Source organism: Oncorhynchus clarkii, chromosome 6, assembly GCF_045791955.1.
Source record: "Oncorhynchus clarkii lewisi isolate Uvic-CL-2024 chromosome 6, UVic_Ocla_1.0, whole genome shotgun sequence".
Classification (NCBI taxonomy): Eukaryota; Metazoa; Chordata; class Actinopteri; order Salmoniformes; family Salmonidae; genus Oncorhynchus; species Oncorhynchus clarkii.
Genome location: NC_092152.1, coordinates 4,711,649 through 4,727,412, shown reverse-complemented (window position 1 = coordinate 4,727,412; position 15,764 = coordinate 4,711,649). Strand labels below are relative to the sequence as shown.

Sequence of the window (15,764 nt, the reverse complement as noted above, 5' to 3'; positions counted from 1 at the left end):
CTCAGATCTACCCAACCCCTCACCACTCAGATCTACCCAACCCTTCACCACTCAGATCTACCCAACCCCTAACCACTCAGATCTACCCAACCCCTCACCACTCAGATCTACCCAACCCCTCACCACTCAGATCTACCCAACCCCTCACCACTCAGATATACCCAACCCCTCACCACTCAGATCTACCCAACCCCTCACCACTCAGATTTACCCAACCCCTCAGATCTACCCAACCCCTCACCCCTCAGATCTACCCAACCCCTCACCCCTCAGATCTACCCAACCCCTCACCACTCAGATCTACCCAACCCCTCACCACTCAGATCTACCCAACCCCTCACCACTCAGATCTACCCAACCCCTCACCACTCAGATCTACCCAACCACTCACCCCTCAGATCTACCATACCACACCCCTCAGATCTACCCAACCACTCACCCCTCAGATCTACCCAACCCCTCACCACTCAGATCTACCCAACCCCTCACCACTCAGATCTACCCAACCACTCCGATCTACCCAACCACTCAGATCTACCCAACCCCTCACCACTCAGATCTACCCAACCCTTCACCACTCAGATCTACCCAACCCTTCACCACTCAGATCTACCCAACCCCTCACCACTCAGATCTACCCAACCCCTCACCACTCAGATCTACCCAACCCTTCACCACTCAGATCTACCCAACCCCTCACCAATCAGATCTACCCAACCCCTCACCACTCAGATCTATCCAACCCCTCACCACTCAGATCTACCCAACCCCTCACCACTCAGATCTACCCAACCCCTCACCACTCAGATCTACCCAACCACTCACCCCTCAGATCTACCCAACCACTCACCCCTCAGATCTACCCAACCACTCACCCCTCAGATCTACCCAACCCCTCACCACTCAGATCTACCCAACCCCTCACCACTCAGATCTACCCAACCACTCCGATCTACCCAACCACTCAGATCTACCCAACCACTCAGATCTACCCAACCCCTCACCACTCCGATCTACCCAACCACTCCGATCTACCCAACCACTCAGACCTACCCAACCACTCAGACCTACCCAACCACTCAGACCTACCCAACCACTCACCATGCAGATCTCTGTGGCCACCAGGAAGCTGAGTCTGTTGAACCACTGTACATATGCCTCCAGGCTACTAGCCTTCTTCTGGTCGCTGAAACAGCTCTGTAGCAATAAAGACATACCATTTAATTAGCATAGTATAGATACCATTTAATTAGCACCAGTAGCATAGCATTTAATTAGCATCAGTAGCAAAACATTTAATTAGCATAGTATAGATACCATTTAATTAGCACCAGTAGCATAGCATTTAATTAGCACCAGTAGCATAGTATTTAATTAGCACCAGTAGCATAGCATTTCATTAGCATAGTATAGATACCATTTAATTAGCACCAGTAGCATAGCATTGAATTAGCACCAGTAGCAAAGCATTTAATTAGCATAGTATAGATACCATTTAATTAGCACCAGTAGCATAGCATTTCATTAGCATAGTATAGATACCATTTAATTAGCACCAGTAGCATAGCATTTAATTAGCACCAGTAGCATAGCATTTAATTAGCATAGTATAGATACCATTTAATTAGCACCAGTAGCATTGCATGTAATTAGCATAGTATAGATACCATTTAATTAGCACCAGTAGCATTGCATTGAATTAGCACCAGTAGCAAAGCATTTAATTAGCATAGTATAGATACCATTTAATTAGCACCAGTAGCATAGCATTTCATTAGCACCAGTAGCATAGCATTTCATTACCATTACTTAGCTCATTGCTAATTGGGTATTTTGTAAATTACAAAATTAGTAATACAGTTTGACAAACAGCCGTTATATTTATATTCTATATATTTAAAAATGTGAACCTAGCTCCCCAGATGGGTGTATAGGCTTTATAGTTGTCTTTGTAATTAGACTATTATTGCAGACTTTGGCACTATGCTCCGAAGCTAGCTATTGACATTATTTAGCAGAGCTGAATAATTATAAATACCTTACATTCCTTTAGCTTGACGCATTTCTCCTCTCTCCCTCACACAATGGCCAAAAGTGGTCAACACACAGACCCACACCCCTTTGGAAGTGGATATAGAGGAGTAGCCCAAGGCACACAAAAAAAAAGAACGCCAAAATAGCCCCACAAAACATGGCGATACAACCAAAACATTGTATCCCTTGCAGACAGACAGAGGGATGTTTAAAGGAACAGGAAGAGAGGGACAGCAGATATTTGGTCTACTACTACAGGTATGTCTGGGGATACACCGTCTACCTTACTGACACAAAATGGTGTCCTCACATTGACCCACCATGGGGTCAGTTTCAGTCGAGTCCATAATGAGTGACTGTCTGGAAAGGAAACTGGTGGTTCTAGACTCTAGATAGAGCCAAATCACTGCTCTTCTGATTTAAGCAATGTCGGTCATGGTGGTGATAGCCAACTGTATTGTATAACTACTTGGAGATAGACATTAGTACTAGTGGAGACGGATGGAACCAAATCTACTAACTTTCAGATTTTAGCAATATAAGGCAGGGTTCTACCTGCATTATCGCACCACAGGGTTCTCTCTGCATTATCGCACCACGGGGTTCTATCTGCATGATCACACCACAGGGTTCTATCTGCATTATCACACCACGGGGTTCTGTCTGCATTATCACACCACGGGGTTCTACCTGCATTATCACACCACGGCGTTCTCTCTGCATTATCACACCACAGGGTTATATATCTGCATTATCACACCACAGGGTTCTACCTGCATCATCACCCCACAGGGTCCAGCTGCATTATCACACCACGGGGTTCTATCTGCCGTAGCACACCACAGGGTTCTATAGGCCTTATCACACCACAGGGTTCTATCTGCCTTATCACACCACAGGGTTCTAACTGCATTATCGCAGGGTTCTATCTGCCTTATCACACCACAGGGTTCTATCTGCCTTATCACACCACAGGGTTATATCTGCCTTATCACACCACCGGGTTTTACCTGCATTATCACAGGGTTATATCTGCCTTAGCACACCACAGGGTTCTATAGGCCTTATCACACCACAGGGTTATATCTGCCTTATCACACCACCGGGTTTTACCTGCATTATCACAGGGTTCTATCTGCCTTATCACCCCACAGGGTTCTAGCCAACTGTAGCCTGTTCCATAACATACCAGTGACCTATTGTGGATAAGCATGCAGACTCATTACCTTATCATTGTCCAGAAGGTCTTTCTTCTCAAAAGCCTGGATAAATTCCTCTGGTTCGATGTTGCTCAGTCTCTCCTGTAAAAGGGAAAAAGCAACTCAATAAATTCCATCATTCTTTGAATGCGTTCAGTCAGGTTGATGACGTTAATAAATGTTTCGTCAATTTTTACATCTCCCTTGTAAATATTGAGCTGTTAGGATGCAGGGCTACAGCAGAACAAACACAACCGTTTTAATGTACGGACAACAAACATAGCTGATGACAAGTAGCAATATGAACAGTGTCTCTCACCAGTTGACACGTGTCCACATACCTCTGGTCATGTAGTGTGTGTGAGTGAGTTGCTGTGTCTGTCTGTCTGTCTGTCTGTCTCTCAACAGTTCTATGTGAGTGAGTTGCTGTGTCTGTCTGTCTGTCTCTCAACAGTTCTATGTGAGTGAGTTGCTGTGTCTGTCTGTCTGTCTGTCTCTCAACAGTTCTATGTGAGTGAGTTGCTGTGTCTCTCTGTCTGTCTGTCTGTCTGTCTGTCTGTCTGTCTGTCTGTCTGTCTGTCTGTCTGTCTGTCTGTCTGTCTGTCTGTCTGTCTGTCTTTCTGTCTGTCTGTCTGTCTGTCTGTCTGTCTCTCACCAGTTCTATGTGAGTGAGTTGCTGGGCCATGGTGAAGGGGTCATTGCAGATGGACAGCATGTCCCTCTGGATGGCCTGAGGCTTGGCCTTGAGCACGGTCAGTCTGTCTGTAGCCGTAGCATTGATCTTGACCAGGGCTTCCTCGTACTGGCTCAGAGTAGTCAGCTTCCTGATTAGGACTTGAATCATCTGGTGAACCACCTTCCTGTACAGCTGGAGGGAGGGATGGAGGGAGAGAGATGGAGGGAGAGAGATCGAGAGAGAGATGGAGGGAGGGACGGAGGGAGAGGGATGGAGGGAGAGAGATGAGGGAGAGAGAGGGATGGAGGGAGAGGAAGAGGGAGGAAGGGATGTAGGGAGAGGAGAGGGATGGAGGGAGAGAGATGGAGGGAGAGGAAGAGGGATGGAGGGAAGAAGGGATGGAGGGAGGGAGGGGGATGGAGAGAGGGAGAGGAAGAGGGAGGAAGGGATGGAGGGAGAGGAGAGGGATGGAGGGAGGGAGGGAGGAAGGGATGAGGGAGGGAGAGGAGAGGGATGGAGGAAGAGGGATGGAGGGAGAGGAAGAGGGAAGAAGGGATGGAGGGAGAGGAGAGGGAGAGAGATGGAGGGAGGGAGAAGAAGAGGGATGGAGGGAGAGGAAGAGGGACGGAGGGTGAGGAAGAGGGATGGAGGGTGAGGAAGAGGGATGAAAAAAGAGGAAGGGAGAGGAGAGGGATGGAGGGAGAGGGATGGAGGGAGAGAGATGGAGGGAGAGGAAGAGGGAGGAAGGGATGGAGGGAGAGGAGAGGGATGAGGGAGAGAGATGGAGGGAGGGAGAAGAAGAGGGATGGAGGGAGAGGAAGAGGGACGGAGGGTGAGGAAGAGGGACGGAGGGTGAGGAAGAGGGATGAAAAAAGAGGAAGAGGGATGGAGGGAGGAAGACAGGAAGTCAGTTTCATTGAGTTCACAGGCATGTTATGCATTAAATATAGTAACTATATAGCTGGAAGGAGGAATGAAGGGAGTGGTGTGTGGAGAGACAATTCCCGGTCACGGCCCCTTTCCATCCCGCTGGTATGAGGTTCAAGAAAAGAGAAGGAGGCTTTCTGCGACCACATCCCGTCTCCCTCCACCTCCTGTCTGCCAATTCAAGCCAAGGGAAACTACAGTAGGTTCTGCAAACAAGTCTCAAGTTCAGTTCAGCAGCGGGCCGGCCAGCGTGGGAAAGCAGCACTTTTCTCAAAAAATAACTTTCCTTCAAACTGTATGTGTGTTGTTGTCGACCAAGAAATTCAACTAATCTGTCTCATCAAGCCAATCACCACTCACCTTGTCAACTCAAGTCAATCACCACTCACCTTGTCAACTCAAGCCAATCACCACTCACCTTGTCAACTCAAGCCAATCACCACTTAAACTGGAGGTATCACAGCCTTAAACAGCAATGTTGGGGAGGGGGGGGGGGGGGGGGGCTAGATTATAGAGAATAATATTCTCTCCCGCTGTAATCCCACTTTTGTGTGTGGTGGAGATTAAATGCTCTCCGTCACGGGGATGAACCCCAGATGACAACTTTAACTCCCTTCAGGTCTTTACTACAGCATTACATCATTCACCTCCTCTCCTCTCTGGTAACCTAGCAGTGGTGCTCTCTCTCTGGTAACCTAGCAGTGGTGCTCCTCTCTGGTAACCTAGCAGTGGTGCTCCTCTCTCTGGTAACCTAGCAGTGGTGCTCCTCTCTCCGGTAACCTAGCAGTGGTGCTCCTCTCTCCAGTAACCTAGCAGTGGTGCTCCTCTCTCTGGTAACCTAGCAGTGGTGCTCCTCTCTCTGGTAACCTAGCAGTGGTGCTCCGCTCTCTCTGGTAAACTAGCAGTGGTGCTCCTCTCTCTGGTAACCTAGCAGTGGTGCTCCTCTCTGGTAACCTAGCAGTGGTGCTCCTCTCTGGTAACCTAGCAGTGGTGCTCCTCTCTGGTAACCTAGTGGTGGTGCTCCTCTCTGGTAACCTAGCAGTGGTGCTCCTCTCTGGTAACCTAGCAGTGCTCTTCTCTCCAGTAACCTAGCAGTGGTGCTCCTCTCTCTGGTAACCTAGCAGTGCTCTTCTCTCCGGTAACCTAGCCGTGCTCTTCTCTCCAGTAACCTAGCAGTGCTCCTCTCTCTGGTAACCTAGCAGTGCTCTTCTCTCCAGTAACCTAGCAGTGCTCCTCTCTCTGGTAACCTAGCAGTGCTCTTCTCTCCAGTAACCTAGCAGTGCTCTTCTCTCCAGTAACCTAGCAGTGCTCCTCTCTCTGGTAACCTAGCAGTGCTCTTCTCTCCAGTAACCTAGCAGTGCTCTTCTCTCCAGTAACCTAGCAGTGCTTTTCTCTCCAGTAACCTAGCAGTGCTCTTCTCTCCAGTAACCTAGCAGTGCTCCTCTCTCTGGTAACCTAGCAGTGCTCTTCTCTCCAGTAACCTAGCAGTGCTCTTCTCTCCAGTAACCTAGCAGTGCTCCTCTCTCTGGTAACCTAGCAGTGCTCTTCTCTCCAGTAACCTAGCAGTGCTCTTCTCTCCAGTGACCTAGCAGTGCTCTTCTCTCCAGTAACCTAGCAGTGCTCTTCTCTCCAGTAACCTAGCAGTGCTCTTCTCTCCAGTAACCTAGCAGTGCTCTTCTCTCCAGTAACCTAGCAGTGCTCTTCTCTCCAGTAACCTAGCAGTGGTGCTCCTCTCTCTGGTAACCTAGCAGTGCTCTTCTCTCCAGTAACCTAGCAGTGCTCTTCTCTCCAGTAACCTAGCAGTGGTGCTCCTCTCTCTGGTAACCTAGCAGTGGTGCTCCTCTCTCTGGTAACCTAGCAGTGGTGCTCCTCTCTGGTAACCTAGCAGTGGTGCTCCTCTCTCTGGTAACCTAGCAGTGGTGCTCCTCTCTCTGGTAACCTAGCAGTGGTGCTCCTCTCTGGTAACCTAGCAGTGGTGCTCCTCTCTGGTAACCTAGCAGTGGTGCTCCTCTCTCTGGTAACCTAGCAGTGGTGCTCCTCTCTGGTAACCTAGCAGTGGTGCTCCTCTCTCTGGTAACCTAGCAGTGGTGCTCCTCTCTCTGGTAACCTAGCAGTGGTGCTCCTCTCTGGTAACCTAGCAGTGGTGCTCCTCTCTGGTAACCTAGCAGTGCTCCTCCTCTCTCTGGTAACCTAGCAGTGCCCCTCCTCTCTCTGGTAACCTAGCAGTGCTCCTCTCTCCAGTAACCTAGCAGTGCTCCTCTCTGGTAACCTAGCAGTGCTCCTCTCTCCAGTAACCTAGCAGTGCCCCTCCTCTCTCCAGTAACCTAGCAGTGCTCCTCTCTCCAGTAACCTAGCAGTGCTCCTCTCTCCAGTAACCTAGCAGTGCTCTTCTCTCCAGTAATCTAGCAGTGCTCCTCTCTCCAGTAACCTAGCAGTGCTCCTCTCTCCAGTAACCTAGCAGTGCTCCTCTCTCCAGTAACCTAGCAGTGCTCTTCTCTCCAGTAACCTAGCAGTGCTCCTCTCTCTGCTAACCTAGCAGTGCTCCTCTCTCCAGTAACCTAGCAGTGCTCCTCTCTCCAGTAACCTAGCAGTGCTCCTCTCTGGTAACCTAGCAGTGCTCCTCTCTCCAGTAACCTAGCAGTGCCCTTCCTCTCTCCAGTAACCTAGCAGTGCTCCTCTCTCCAGTAACCTAGCAGTGCTCCTCTCTCCAGTAACCTAGCAGTGCTCCTCTCTCCAGTAACCTAGCAGTGCTCCTCTCTCCAGTAACCTAGCAGTGCTCCTGTCTCCAGTAACCTAGCAGTGCTCCTCTCTCCAGTAACCTAGCAGTGCTCCTCTCTCCAGTAACCTAGCAGTGCTCCTCTCTGGTAACCTAGCAGTGCTCCTCTCTGGTAACCTAGCTGTGCTCCTCTCTCTGGTAACCTAGCAGTGGTGCTCCTCTCTCTGGTAACCTAGCAGTGGTGCTCCTCTCTGGTAACCTAGCAGTGGTGCTCCTCTCTCTGGTAACCTAGCAGTGGTGCTCCTCTCTCTGGTAACCTAGCAGTGGTGCTCCTCTCTGGTAACCTAGCAGTGGTGCTCCTCTCTGGTAACCTAGCAGTGGTGCTCCTCTCTCTGGTAACCTAGCAGTGGTGCTCCTCTCTGGTAACCTAGCAGTGGTGCTCCTCTCTCTGGTAACCTAGCAGTGGTGCTCCTCTCTCTGGTAACCTAGCAGTGGTGCTCCTCTCTGGTAACCTAGCAGTGGTGCTCCTCTCTGGTAACCTAGCAGTGCTCCTCCTCTCTCTGGTAACCTAGCAGTGCCCCTCCTCTCTCTGGTAACCTAGCAGTGCTCCTCTCTCCAGTAACCTAGCAGTGCTCCTCTCTGGTAACCTAGCAGTGCTCCTCTCTCCAGTAACCTAGCAGTGCCCCTCCTCTCTCCAGTAACCTAGCAGTGCTCCTCTCTCCAGTAACCTAGCAGTGCTCCTCTCTCCAGTAACCTAGCAGTGCTCTTCTCTCCAGTAATCTAGCAGTGCTCCTCTCTCCAGTAACCTAGCAGTGCTCCTCTCTCTGCTAACCTAGCAGTGCTCCTCTCTCCAGTAACCTAGCAGTGCTCCTCTCTCCAGTAACCTAGCAGTGCTCCTCTCTGGTAACCTAGCAGTGCTCCTCTCTCCAGTAACCTAGCAGTGCCCTTCCTCTCTCCAGTAACCTAGCAGTGCTCCTCTCTCCAGTAACCTAGCAGTGCTCCTCTCTCCAGTAACCTAGCAGTGCTCCTCTCTCCAGTAACCTAGCAGTGCTCCTCTCTCCAGTAACCTAGCAGTGCTCCTGTCTCCAGTAACCTAGCAGTGCTCCTCTCTCCAGTAACCTAGCAGTGCTCCTCTCTCCAGTAACCTAGCAGTGCTCCTCTCTGGTAACCTAGCAGTGCTCCTCTCTGGTAACCTAGCTGTGCTCCTCTCTCTGGTAACCTAGCAGTGGTGCTCCTCTCTCTGGTAACCTAGCAGTGCTCCTCTCTGGTAACCTAGCAGTGCTCCTCTCTGGTAACCTAGCATTGCTCCTCTCTCTGGTAACCTAGCAGTGGTGCTCCTTTCTCTGGTAACCTAGCAGTGCTCCTCTCTCTGGTAACCTAGCAGTGCTCCTCTCTCTGGTAACCTAGCAGTGCTTCTTTCTCCAGTAACCTAGCAGTGCTCCTCTCTGGTAACCTAGCAGTGCTCTTCTCTCTGGTAACCTAGCAGTGGTGCTCCTCTCTCTGGTAACCTAGCAGTGGTGCTCCTTTCTCTGGTAACCTAGCAGTGCTCCTCTCTCTGGTAACCTAGCAGTGCTCCTCTCTCTGGTAACCTAGCAGTGCTTCTTTCTCCAGTAACCTAGCAGTGCTCCTCTCTGGTAACCTAGCAGTGCTCTTCTCTCTGGTAACCTAGCAGTGGTGCTCCTCTCTCCGGTAACCTAGCAGTGGTGCTCCTCTCTCCAGTAACCTAGCAGTGCTCCTCTCTCTGGTAACCTAGCAGTGCTCCTCTCTCTGGTAACCTAGCAGTGCTTCTCTCTCCAGTAACCTAGCAGTGCTCCTTTCTGGTAACCTAGCAGTGCTCTTCTCTCTGGTAACCTAGCAGTGGTGCTCCTCTCTCCGGTAACCTAGCAGTGGTGCTCCTCTCTCCAGTAACCTAGCAGTGCTCCTCTCTCTGGTAACCTAGCAGTGCTCCTCTCTCTGGTAACCTAGCAGTGCTTCTCTCTCCAGTAACCTAGCAGTGCTCCTCTCTGGTAACTTAGCAGTGCTCTTCTCTCTGGTAACCTAGCAGTGGTGCTCCTCTCTCCGGTAACCTAGCAGTGGTGCTCCTCTCTCCAGTAACCTAGCAGTGCTCCTCTCTCTGGTAACCTAGCAGTGCTCCTCTCTGGTAACCTAGCAGTGCTCCTCTCTCTGGTAACCTAGCAGTGGTGCTCTCTCTCTGGTAACCTAGCAGTGGTGCTCCTCTCTCTGGTAACCTAGCAGTGCTCCTCTCTCTGGTAACCTAGCAGTGGTGCTCCTCTCTCCAGTAACCTAGCAGTGCTCCTCTCTCCAGTAACCTAGCAGTGCTCCTCTCTCTGGTAACCTAGCAGTGCTCCTCTCTCTGGTAACCTAGCAGTGGTGCTCCTCTCTCTGGTAACCTAGCAGTGCTCCTCTCTCCGGTAACCTAGCAGTGGTGCTCCTCTCTCCAGTAACCTAGGAGTGGTGCTCCTCTCTCCAGTAACCTAGCAGTGCTCCTCTCTCCGGTAACCTAGCAGTGGTGCTCCTCTCTGGTAACCTAGCAGTGGTGCTCCTCTCTCTGGTAACCTAGCAGTGGTGCTCCTCTCTGGTAACCTAGCAGTGCCCTTCCTCTCTCCGGTAACCTAGCAGTGGTGCTCCTCTCTCCGGTAACCTAGCAGTGCCCCTCCTCTCTCCGGTAACCTAGCAGTGCCCCTCCTCTCTCTGGTAACCTAGCAGTGCCCCTCTCTCCAGTAACCTAGCAGTGCCCCTCCTCTCTCTGGTAATCTAGCAGTGCCCCTCCTCTCTCCGGTAACCTAGCAGTGGTGCTCCTCTCTCCGGAAACCTAGCAGTGCCCCTCCTCTCTCTGGTAACCTAGCAGTGCCCCTCCTCTCTCTGGTAATCTAGCAGTGGTGCTCCTCTCTCCGGAAACCTAGCAGTGCCCCTCCTCTCTCTGGTAACCTAGCAGTGCCTCTCCTCTCTCTGGTAACCTAGCAGTGCCCCTCCTCTCTCTGGTAACCTAGCAGTGCCTCTCCTCTCTCTGGTAAGCTAGCAGTGGTGCTCCTCTCTCTGGTAACCTAGCAGTGCCCCTCCTCTCTCTGGTAACCTAGCAGTGGTGCTCCTCTCTGGTAACCTAGCAGTGCCTCTCCTCTCTCTGGTAACCTAGCAGTGCCTCTCCTCTCTCCGGTAACCTAGCAGTGCCTCTCCTCTCTCCGGTAACCTAGTAATCTAATATTAATATAACAATTAGTAGAACTCTGACCTCAGCAATCGGGCATTAAGTACAACTGTAAACTTAGATAAACTTAGAGGACTTTACTGTAATATATGTACACAATATCTTGGGACTTTCACCATCCATCAAAAAGGTGTAATTAGTTGCACTCAATAAATATCTTACTTCATTTTATATTATATATGTATCCTTATGTAATACATGTATCACTAGCCACTTTAATAATGGGAATTGATGGGAAATGATGTAAATATATCACTAGCCACTTTAAACAATGCTACCTTATATAATGTTACTTACCCTACATTATTCATCTCATATGCATACGTATATACTGTACTCTATATCATCGACTGTATCCTTATGTAATACATGTATCACTAGCCACTTTAAACAATGGGAATTGATGGGAAATGATGTAAATATATCACTAGCCACTTTAAACAATGGGAATTGATGGGAAATGATGTAAATATATCACTAGCCACTTTAAACAATGCTACCTTATATAATGTTACTTACCCTACATTATTCATCTCATATGCATACGTATATACTGTACTCTATATCATCGACTGTATCCTTATGTAATACATGTATCACTAGCCACTTTAAACTATGCCACTTTGTTTACATACTCATCTCATTTGTACATACTGTACTCTATACCATCTACTGTATCCTGCCTATGCTGCTCTGTACCATCACTCATTCATATATCCTTATGTACATATTCTTTATCCCCTCACACTGTGTATAAGACAGTAGTTTTGGAATTGTTAGTTAGATTACTTGTTATTACTGCATTGTCGGAACTAGAAGCACAAGCATTTCGCTACACTCGCATTAACATCTGCTAACCATGTGTATGTGACAAATAAAATTTGATTTGATTTGATTTGATTATATATATATATATATATATATATATGTATCCTACTTCATTATTCAATGTTTTCAATTAGTTTCACTGCATTAGGGAGAGCGTACACAGATCCTTCGGCTTCACAGCCTTCCTCAATGTGTAGGTACAATTTTCTTTTCATTCAAAACAGCATTTGTAAACAACTACAGATGAGCAGCAGGTGCTTCTAAGTACAGTTGGACAATGCAGGACTAACCTGATCCTAGATCTGATGCTGTTCTCTTGCTCTGGTCACGACAATGATGATAGGAATTGGCCAAGACAGCACAAACAGATCTGGGATCAGGCTAGTGGTCGAGCAAGACACCAGAGAGACGTCTCAGGCCGGGGGCACTTCAAAGCATCCTGCCATCTGGTGAGTCTTCTGTCCTCCACAGACATGGGGGTTAAGGAAAGGGGGCTCTGTCTGGCTATAATTAGAAACTATTCCTGGAGATACCGGGCTGACATTTCCACGCAGCGGGAGCTACTTGGGGGGGGGGGGGGGGGGGGGGGCTAAGCCTTCTTCTATGCCTCCGCCACCCTCAACTCTGGTATCTGAGAAGGGAACAGACGGTCAGGCCGACAATCACTCCCCCCCCCCTCTCTTCTTTTTCCTGGCTTTGTGACATCACTTCCTGGTGAGGACCACCTGACCAGTGCCAGAAGGTTCTCTTTGTTATGGAATCAGACAGCTTAGCTCAGAGAGAGAGAGTGAGAGAGAGAGAGAGAGAGAGAGAGAGAGAGAGAGAGAGAGAGAGAGACAGAGAGAGAGAGAGAGAGAGAGAGAGAGAGAGAGAGAGAGAGACTGACAGACAGAGAGAGAGAGAGAGAGGTGAGAGAGAAAGAGAGAGAGAGAGAGAGAGAGAGAGAGAGAGAGACTGACAGACAGAGAGAGAGAGAGAGAGAGAGAGAGAGAGAGAGAGAGAGACTGACAGACAGAGAGAGAGAGAGAGAGAGAGAGAGAGAGAGAGAGAGAGAGAGAGAGAGAGAGAGAGACTGACAGACAGAGAGAGAGAGAGAGAGAGAGAGAGAGAGAGAGAGAGAGAGAGAGAGAGAGAGAGAGAGAGAGAGACTGACAGACAGAGAGAGAGAGAGAGAGAGAGAGAGAGAGAGAGAGAGAGAGAGAGAGAGAGAGAGAGAGAGACTGACAGACAGAGAGAGAGAGAGAGGTGAGAGAGAAAGAGAGAGAGAGAGAGAGAGAGAGAGAGAGAGAGAGAGAGAGAGAGACAGAGAGAGAGAGAGAGAGAGAGAGAGAGAGAGAGAGAGAGAGAGAGAGAGAGAGAGAGAGAGAGACTGACAGACAGAGAGAGAGAGAGAGAGGTGAGAGAGAAAGAGAGAGAGAGAGAGAGAGAGAGAGAGAGAGAGACTGACAGACAGAGAGAGAGAGAGAGAGAGAGAGAGAGAGAGAGAGAGAGAGACTGACAGACAGAGAGAGAGAGAGAGAGAGAGAGAGAGAGAGAGAGAGAGAGAGAGAGAGAGAGAGAGAGAGAGACTGACAGACAGAGAGAGAGAGAGAGAGAGAGAGAGAGAGAGAGAGAGAGAGAGAGAGAGAGAGACTGACAGACAGAGAGAGAGAGAGAGAGAGAGAGAGAGAGAGAGAGAGAGAGAGAGACTGACAGACAGAGAGAGACAGAGAGAGACAGAGAGAGAGAGAGAGAGAGAGACTGACAGACAGAGAGAGACAGAGAGAGAGAGAGAGAGAGAGACTGACAGACAGAGAGAGAGAGAGAGAGAGAGAGAGACTGACAGACAGAGAGAGACAGAGAGAGACAGAGAGAGAGAGAGAGAGAGAGAGAGACTGACAGACAGAGAGAGAGAGAGAGAGAGAGAGAGAGAGAGAGAGAGAGACTGACAGACAGAGAGAGAGAGAGAGAGAGAGAGAGAGAGAGAGAGAGAGACAGACAGAGGACTGAAGTGCACTTAGAGCAGGAATGCACTCACTCCTGTTGCCATCACGATGTTTATGTGTCTAGTGTCTGAAAACACCCATAATATAGACGGGTTGGTTGTTTAGCAACATGCGCAATTAAGGGGCAAAACAGACTTGGTAAGCTTAGATTGTTGACAACATCCCAAACTACATTTAAACATAAACAAACATAAATACATTTGCAAAATGAGCACTTGTTGTCACTCAAATACATCGTTACAGTTGTTGGTTAGCTAGCTAGCGAATTTGAGCCATATTAGCATAGACAAGACATCAGTCAAAACACCCCAGAAATTGGTATCAAGAAAAGAGATTAAAAAAAACGAGCCACTTACAATTCACTACATGGCAGCTTCTCGTCACGGTAGCTATCAGGTCGTCTACAATCGCAGCAACACATGGACGTCTGCCCCTCTGAAGCGCGCGCACATGGTTTGTAACGCAGTCAGCTAAACCCCCGGCTATGTGTCTCCTGAAACTCTTCAGTGATTTTATTCTAACTATGTGGAATTTAAACGGTTTACATGGTACAGTACAGCATAGCTACCAAACTTCTATCGGAGGTTTTACTGAACAGAGCCAAGTGCAGGAATATCATACCCTTCATAACATGCTAACCTCCACGGTTTTTTTAATGGTGAGAGGTCAGCTTGTCGTAGCCATCTATTTACCACCACAAACCCATGCAGGCACTAAGACCGCACTCAACCAGCTGTATAAGGCCATGAGAACATTAGGGATGGAACTAGAACATTAGGGATAGAACTTCAGGGATAGAACATTAGGGATAGAACATTGGGGATAGAACATCAGGGATAGAACATTAGGGATAGAACATCAGGGATAGAACATTCGGGATAGAACTTCAGGGATAAAATATTAGGGATAGAACATTGGGGATAGAACATCAGGGATAGAACATTAGGGATAGAACATTGGGGATAGAACATCAGGGATAGAACATTAGGGATAGAACATTAGGGATAGAACATCAGGGATAGAACATTAGGGATAGAACTTCAGGGATAGAATATTAGGGATAGAACATTAGGGATAGAACATTATGGATAGAACATTGGGGATAGAACGTCAGGGATAGAACATCAGGGATAGAACATTAGGGATAGAACATTGGGGATAGAACATCAGGGATAGAACATCGGGGATAGAACATCAGGGATAGAACATCAGGGATAGAACATTAGGGATAGAACATTGGGGATAGAAAAACAGGGATAGAACATCGGGGATAGAACGTCAGGGATAGAACATTAGGGATAGAACATTAGGGATAGAACATTAGGGATAGAACATTGGGGATAGAACATTGGGGATAGAACATCAGGGATAGAACATTAGGGATAGAACTGGAACATTAGGGATGGAACTAGAACATTGGGGATAGAACATTAGGGATAGAACTTCAGGGATAGAACATTAGGGATAGAACATTGGGGATAGAACATCAGGGATAGAACATTGGGGATAGAACATCAGGGATAGAACATCGGGGATAGAACGTCAGGGATAGATTATTAGGGATAGAACATTAGGGATAGAACATTATGGATAGAACATTATGGATAGAACATTGGGGATAGAACAACGGGGATAGAACATCAGAGATATAACATTAGGGATAGAACATCAGAGATAGAACATTAGGGATAGAACATTAGGGATAGAATATTAGGGATATAAAACTGGGGACAGAACTAGAACATTGGGGACAGAACTAGAACATTGGGGACGGAAGTGGAACATTGGGGGCAGAACGTTGGGAGCCAGGCACGTAACCACTGTAAACCTTTGAATAGGTGTTGGAAGGGAACAGATTTTGCCTGCCAAGGCTACAGGAAGTACCCAGTGTTCCAGTCCCGTCCCCAATGGTGAAAAACCATCCATCTTAACGCAGAGCTACAGGTCCATTATGAAAAAGAGACAAAAAGAGATGGCTTAGCTAAGTTAATAATGACGCAGGGACACGTTGATCTGGGTTAGCAGTATCAGCTAAAGTTATCACCCTCTCTTTGGTTCTTACACAGCTATAATTCATCATCAAGTTTATTTTTTTTTAAATCAACGGCAACAGCAGTAGCCGAGGAACTAAATGTGCTGTGGTGCAGTTTGGGGTTCCATTTTTACATCCATTTAAAGGAGAGAATAACAAGAG

At 48.3% G+C, this 15,764-nt stretch overlaps 1 protein-coding gene across 1 annotated transcript in view; it reads right to left on the bottom strand.

The window, feature by feature from the left end:
• The window catches only part of LOC139411875 (ras-GEF domain-containing family member 1B-A-like), a 48,477-nt gene that overhangs the window by 17,539 nt on the left and 15,174 nt on the right, over positions 1-15,764 (bottom strand). Inside the window, exons 5-7 of the mRNA XM_071158625.1 lie at positions 3,889-4,101; positions 3,261-3,335; positions 1,102-1,197 (exon numbers count right to left, since the gene is read on the bottom strand). Of these exons, the coding sequence (XP_071014726.1) occupies positions 1,102-1,197; positions 3,261-3,335; positions 3,889-4,101 (384 nt within the window). The remainder of the gene's footprint in view (positions 1-1,101; positions 1,198-3,260; positions 3,336-3,888; positions 4,102-15,764) is intronic.